Below are 6,680 nucleotides of genomic sequence, written 5' to 3' on the forward strand. Positions count from 1 at the left end.
GGCGCACAGGCGCGGTTGGCACGAGAGGCGGCTTCTTTCCTTGGAAGAGATCCTTCGGTGCCGCAGCTTCGTCTGCAGGCGCGGCCGCCGCGTCAAGCTGCAGGCAGCAGACTTGCTGGGTGACGGCGCCAAGCTGCTACTGGACGACTGTAGGGCGGGCCGGCTCGTTGCAGCTTTGGAGACCCACCGCAGCAGTTGGGCCTGCTAGAGTCGGGCCGAAGGCATCAAGCAGGCCTGTGGACGCGGCATCGTCGTTGTTGACTTCATCGTTGAAAAGCAACGGCTCGGAGACGGCCGCTGCCACGTGGGCCTCCAGCTCAGCGGCCATGCAGTCGAAGGGTGGCGGCGGCGACAGTGCTATCTTGGCGCCGACGAAGAAGTCCGCAATCGGGTCTGCGGCCGGTGGTGCATCGACGGGCGCCTGGGGGGCAGGGGCCGCGGGTCTTGTAGCAGGGCTGGCCCTGCATCCCCAGCGCGGCGGCGGCCGGCGTTGTGGCGGCCCCTGGAGCTCTCGGAGCGGCGCTGGCCCGGTGGTGAACGGCTGCGGCGACGCGAGGAGGCCTCCGTGTCCACCACTTTCTCTTTTCCGGCTCGGCTGCGACCCAGGAGGGTGTCTTTCCAAGACTTGCGCCCGCTCTGGTCGTCGCCCTCGTCGTCCTTGCGGCCGCCACCGCGAGCACCTCCGCGGCAGCCCACATCCACCAACGTGGCGAGCTGACGGCGATGCTGCGGCTCGCGTTGACCATCCTCCACGCCCTTCTTCCAGGAGGCCACCGGGATGATGCGTGGCATCGGCCTGTCGTCGTCATCCGAGTCCGAGGACGGCAGGCCGCTCTGAGCAGAGCGCGGCGACCGCGGCTCGTACGGGGTCCAGTCTTCGATGCGATCGACGTGGATGAGGACGTCGTGGCGGCTTGCAGACGGTGGCGCGGCGACGACGCGGCCGGGCGGCGAGAAGCCCAGCATCTCCTCTACTCTGCCCGCCCCGCGCTGCATCAGCCAGAAGGTGTGCTTGGTCGGGATGAGGCCGACGTCCCAGACCCAGACCCAGCAGGCGAAGCTCTTAGTGTGGCTGTGCTCGAACATGCGGCTGTCGAGGCGGTCGACACGGCAGCCGAGCGCCTCCTCCGCCCCCTCCACAGACCAGAAGTGTTGCGTCATTTTCTCGATGACGACGCGAACGTGGTAGTTGAACGTCTGGATCACGGCGTGGTCATCTTCGTGCCAGCGCTTGATGAAGAACTTGACGCCGTCGACCGTCAGCGCACCCAGCTTGGCCACCTGCTCCCGGTGGTCCGGCAGGTCGAAGACGATGAGGTAGTCCTCCGGATCGTGGCAGGTGATCCTCAGCTGGTGCGGCTGGATGCGCAGCCGCGCCTCCAGCTCCTGGCCGACTGCCATGGCCGAGGAGGTGCGCCTGGCGTCCGCCGCCGTGAGGAGCACGGCCTGGCGCTTGAGGACGAAGACGGCGTGCTCCAGCGCGGGGGTGGACATGACCACCTTGCAGCTGTGGCGTGGGCGGCGCGCAGGGTCGGCGACGCGGGTGTCCTCCATGGCAGGCGTCGGGGGCGCGGTGACGGTTGGTGGTGAAGAAACTACAGTAGCAGCAGGGAAACGAAGCCTGTCCCGCACCGGCACCCGAGCAGAGGCTGCGGCGGGGTTGCGTCTGGGGTTCTACGGACACTCCCGGCCGAAGTGTCCGGAGAGGTTGCAGATGATGCAGCAGATCGGGTCCCGGCAGTCCTTTCTACAGTGTTTCTTGCTCAGGCAACGGAAGCACTTTCCCCTGAACTGGCTTAAGAAGGCAGCCCGGCCAGCATCCGCATTGAAGGCGCCTCGCCGGCCAGGGATGGATGGAGAGGAGCGCGGCCTATTGCCCACAGGGCCAGAGCCGGGGCGCCGGCCTTTCCGGGAAGAGACCATAGTCCAACCGCGGTCAGGCTCCGGGGAGGGTGTGGTGGTGGAGACCGCAGGCGCAACTACTATGGATTGAAGACGCGGTCGCTCCGAAAACGGCAAAGAAACGCGATCTGCATCAGGATCCGCTGGACGGAGCAGGGCCGAGGCGGTGGAGCACTCCCCACGAAGCAGGATCCGCGGCGTGGGAACGGGATCTCGTGCATTGACGTCCAGCGGCAGCTGGGAATCCGGCACCATGGAAGGACCGGCGGACGCAGGCGATGCGGGCGTGGATCCACGCCTGCTACCGCTCGCACTGGATCTACGGGATCGGGGGCGGCCCATACCTCCAGCTGGGCGCTGCAGGCTGGGAGGGGTCGGTGGCCGCCGAGGCCGGAGTGGCCCGCGGCGCGGAGGGGCTAGTTTGGGCAGCTCACGGCCCTAGGGGGGTGGCCGGAGCGGCCGGCGGCGCGGGAGGGGGAGGAGCGCTGCAGAGGAGAGCGAGAGCGCAGCTGGTGGGCTTCATCCTTATTATTTAACCACCGGAACTCTGTACCATGACTTAGGCATGCTTGTAAGCAAGTACTATAGTTTAAAAAGGAAATACAAAGCTCATTAGCTACTAAAACAGAAAACTCTAGTATGTTGTAGCCCCAAATTTTCACCAAAAACTCAAATAACATAGTGTAGTATCAGCACCATAAGATACACTCACTTTTTTTAATGAAATTCTGTCTCACCTTTCTAGACCCGATGGTAAAGACAAAAGGTATCGGATCACCGGTCGCGTCCTTGTGATCATAGGTTGAGTCGAAGCGCCATCCTTGCTTCGCAGCCAGCCTCCCATAGTAGTGAATTGCAACCTTGAGCCATAAGAACATTTTTGTAGAAACAAGAAAACCGTAAGAACATATTTGTAGGAGTACCTACCAAAAATTAACATTATTCCAGCCAATTTAATTATTATTTTTGACTAGAATGATGTTTCATCTATAATAAGAAGAAAACCATAGTCTTGTTTGTATCATGGCGAAGTATGGGCAGCAGAGCAGTAAACTAGAGCATTTTTTGGCTTTGAAGGTGTAAACTTGGTTAATGGGGACAAGTAAGAAAGGGTGCTGCTAATAAGCACAAACTGTGCAGAAAGGCGCCGCTTGTACCTGGTCTCCGTCGACTGGGACCTCGCCTGAACCCTCCCGGAGCTCTAGGGCCTTCACGCCGCCGGAGCTAGGGATCTCGGTGAATCGAGAGGCTGCGGCGGAGGCGGCGGCCGTGGGGAGTGCGGATGCGGTGGAAGCCAGGAGGAGGTGCCTTCTTGTGGCCGTGAGAGATGGTGCTGTAGCTAGGGTCCCGGATTTTGTTTTCGCGGGAGGCGGCGGCACGGCGCTGGCCGCCGCGGAGGCGGAAGTGATGACCATGGACGCCGCTACTTTTCCTATTATTTCCTCTTTCTTTTTCTTTGCTTTTGGATTAGCTTTGAATTTCAACCTCTTTTCCAATTTCCAAAGCGCTGGATTTTTATTTACTTAGAAGAAAATGAGAAAAAAAAACTGTTGAGATTATGCCCTCAGATATTGGGGTGTTGTTTTTTGGAGATTGGAAAATTCAGAGGGGGATTTAACTGTTCACTTAAATGAATTGCATTATTTATGGATGGATGAATGGTGAATGAAAGATATAATTCGGATGATTGCTCAATGCTGAGTGTTTGAAGTAAAATTTAGACAACTCTATAATAAAAGAGTAAAATTAGTGTACGAAGCATAGTGTAATTAATGTAAGAATTTGGTTGTTCATTTACTGTGACACTCCAAAATTTTTATTTGGTTTTTATCAAAAACTTTGTGGTTTTTGAGGAGAGGCCATTTAAAATTTTTCTTTTTCAGAAAGACCTTCCACTTAAAAACTTCCTTTGCTTTGGCAAGGATTCTATTTTTTCAAACTTTGGTGTTTGATCTTTTGAAAACTTCTTCTCTGTTGGTTCCCTCTCAAATTCATTTTTGGGAGTTTAATTTGTTTTCTTTTAAAATGAAACTCTATGAAAATTTGAGATTTTCATATCTTGGAACCATCCTTAACTTGGCATTCTTGCCCATGTGGTAAAACCCCTCCAAAACCTCCCCTACACCTTGTGATCAACCTAAGTTCTCTGTCCCAACTAATCCAAACAAGTTTTGGATTTTATTCTAATTATTTTTCCTCTCAAATCAATTCTGAAAATTATTTGGAGCCTGAGTGATTTTCAAAGCAAGTACCCTATTGCATTTGAGTTTTGACCTCAAACCAACTCTCCTGGATAGTCCTTTGTACCCACAACTCAGAACCATCTTGATCCACTCCTTCTCTTTTCAAATTTTTCAAAATTCAGTCTCTGCAAGTTTGGACCAGATTTGCCAAATTTGATGAAATTCATATCTACACTCCCCCAAAAATTCCACCAAAATTCAGGAAGCCTACTTGAGCAATGAGAAGCCACTCCACCAAAAATCAGCTCAAGGAAAAATCTCCAGAGGCCAAAAACATTCTGTCGAACACCTGAGCTGCACTATTCCTTTGCAAATTCAGTAAGTTCAGAGATTCAGTTATCTTTCTTCCTTCGTCAGATTCGGTCACGCGGCCATAGTGCGCCCTGGCGCGTTGCACGCAGCCTCTTCTCCCTGGCCAGCACCCCGCGCGCACGCTTGGCCGATTCCTGGCGTCGGTAGCACCGAGCCTTGCCGGTGTTGGGAGCTTCTGCGGTGGCTGCACCTCCCGTGGCAGCCAACAAGGGCCCGAGCCCTCTCGCCACGCTACCCGGCGCCGCCCAACACCCCCTGGCTCTCCGCGTGTCCCTGCCGTGCCAGCGCACGCCCGTGGCACCGTCGCCGTGGCCCGGCAAGCACGGAACGTGCTCCCTGCCGCCGACGGGCCGCGCCACCCCCGTTCCGTCGAGCTCACCCATAGCACCAAGTCCCAGCCCGTTTAGCGCCTAAATGGGACCGGTGGACCTCAACGACGATGCCCAAGCCCCTAATCCCACTGCACATCCCTGGCACCGCCGTAATCACTCGCCGGAGATCCCCGTTCACGGCAACCGCCTCGGGCCGCCTATAAAAAGGGCCCCCGAGCTCAACCTCGTGCACGCCTCATCCCCACTCCTCACCAACGCCACGCCAGGCCACTAGGGGGACCCCGAGGAGGTCTCCTCCCCCAACTCCGTCCGCCCCGATCCGCCTCGGCCTCCACCACGATTCGCTCCGGTGAGGCCATCTCCGGCGCCCAAACCCCGTCCGTTACCCTCTCTAGCCACCAGGAGCCTAACCCCCTCTTCAATTTGACCTCTGCAACCCTCTCCGACGAGCCCCTCGACCACCCGAGCCGCCGTCCGCCGGAGCAAAGCTCGCCGTCAACGTGGTACTCGCCGGCGACCACCACCACCACCAACCGACGCGGAATGACGCCCTGAGCACGGAGGTACCCTCCGATCCCCCTGCCTCGCCGTGGATCGCCGCCGGCGACCACCGCGGCTCTCGGGCGCCGACGAGCTTCGCCCCCCCCCCCTTTTTGAAGTTCAAACCTGACGAGTGGGACCCCACCGTCAGCCTCTCTGCCCTCTCTGGTTGAATCGTTTTCTGGAAGCACCTTCGGGCAAAATGCGTTTTCTCTTTGGGCTGGCGTAGTTCTGCCGAAACGTTTTCTGTTTTTGTAAGCTAGCCCCTGGAAATCTTTTGTTTCATTACAGATGAGTCCCTGGACAAAAACTCTTATAACTTTTAAACAGAAAAGTATTTTTGATTGATTCTTTTTCTGTTCTCTTTAAAACTTTGTCTAGTTTTTTATCAGATTTATTTGAAAAATATTTGAAATACTTTTTGTGCACTCCTTGGTATTTACGATAGCGCATATATGTTCTTTATACCGTAGATACCGAAGGAGGTGACGGAGCCGCGAACTTCACCGAGCTAGGCTCCGACTACTCTGAACCAGGCAAGCATGTTTGAACTTTTTATATGATGAGTGTCTTGGCATGTTTTGCATTTAGTTAGTTTCATGGCATGTTGAGAAGCATATCGATGAACGTTATTTTATGCGATAATGAGGTAAGTGAGTTCGATGATCCATAAGTGGATGGATGTGAGTATGAATGGCCATGTGTTGGCATGAGGATGGGTAGGATGGCAGTGTTGTAGCATGCCAGTCTTATGCCAGACTATGTGACTTCAGTGTCAAACCGTATCGGTCCAGTTCCTCTCATTTCCTTCCCTGTACTACGACATGTTTTCCGCAAGGAATATGGTTTAGTAAGTTGCAAACCGCTTTTCTGGTACACACCAAAAGGAGAGGCCGTGATGATGGTTCCATGGCCCTGGATTAAAGCCAGTCATCCGGTCAGGGGGCATGGGTGTTTCCGGTTGGGACCGAGAGGGGGGCACCCCTTAGAGCGCGCGTATATAAATTTGATCCCATGCTATTCGAGATTGTGATCTCCCCGTCTCAAAAGTTTTTCTTGGACGATGTCTAGGGTGATTCCTAGCATCGAGAGGTAGGATGGGTGTGTACTGGTTAGCTGTGTTTTCTTCCGAAATACCGTAAACGTAACTAGTCCTTCGTGACTACGGAAATCCGTTGGCTGTGGGAATAATTTTGTACAAACTCTGCAGAGTCATATATTCCTCCAAATCATCTATTCCATGTCCTAGATCGATATTATCTTATCCTAATCAAATGTCAGTTTTGATGACAGAGACTCCGGTGATTCGCATGAGTGCTAATTCCAGTTAAATGATTATTCCTGTGGATGG

At 54.8% G+C, this 6,680-nt stretch overlaps 1 protein-coding gene across 1 annotated transcript in view; it reads right to left on the reverse strand.

The window, feature by feature from the left end:
- The window catches only part of LOC119326218 (peptidyl-prolyl cis-trans isomerase FKBP17-1, chloroplastic-like), a 9,163-nt gene extending 5,801 nt beyond the window's left edge, over positions 1 to 3,362 (reverse strand). The window contains exons 1-2 of the mRNA XM_037599911.1: positions 3,060 to 3,362; positions 2,640 to 2,762 (exon numbers count right to left, since the gene is read on the reverse strand). Coding sequence (XP_037455808.1) covers positions 2,640 to 2,762; positions 3,060 to 3,317 — 381 coding nt within the window. The 5' untranslated portion in view covers positions 3,318 to 3,362. The remainder of the gene's footprint in view (positions 1 to 2,639; positions 2,763 to 3,059) is intronic.
- Positions 3,363 to 6,680: the final 3,318 nt, after the last annotated feature.

The sequence above is a fragment of the Triticum dicoccoides genome, chromosome 6B (genome assembly GCF_002162155.2).
Source record: "Triticum dicoccoides isolate Atlit2015 ecotype Zavitan chromosome 6B, WEW_v2.0, whole genome shotgun sequence".
Classification (NCBI taxonomy): Eukaryota; Viridiplantae; Streptophyta; class Magnoliopsida; order Poales; family Poaceae; genus Triticum; species Triticum dicoccoides.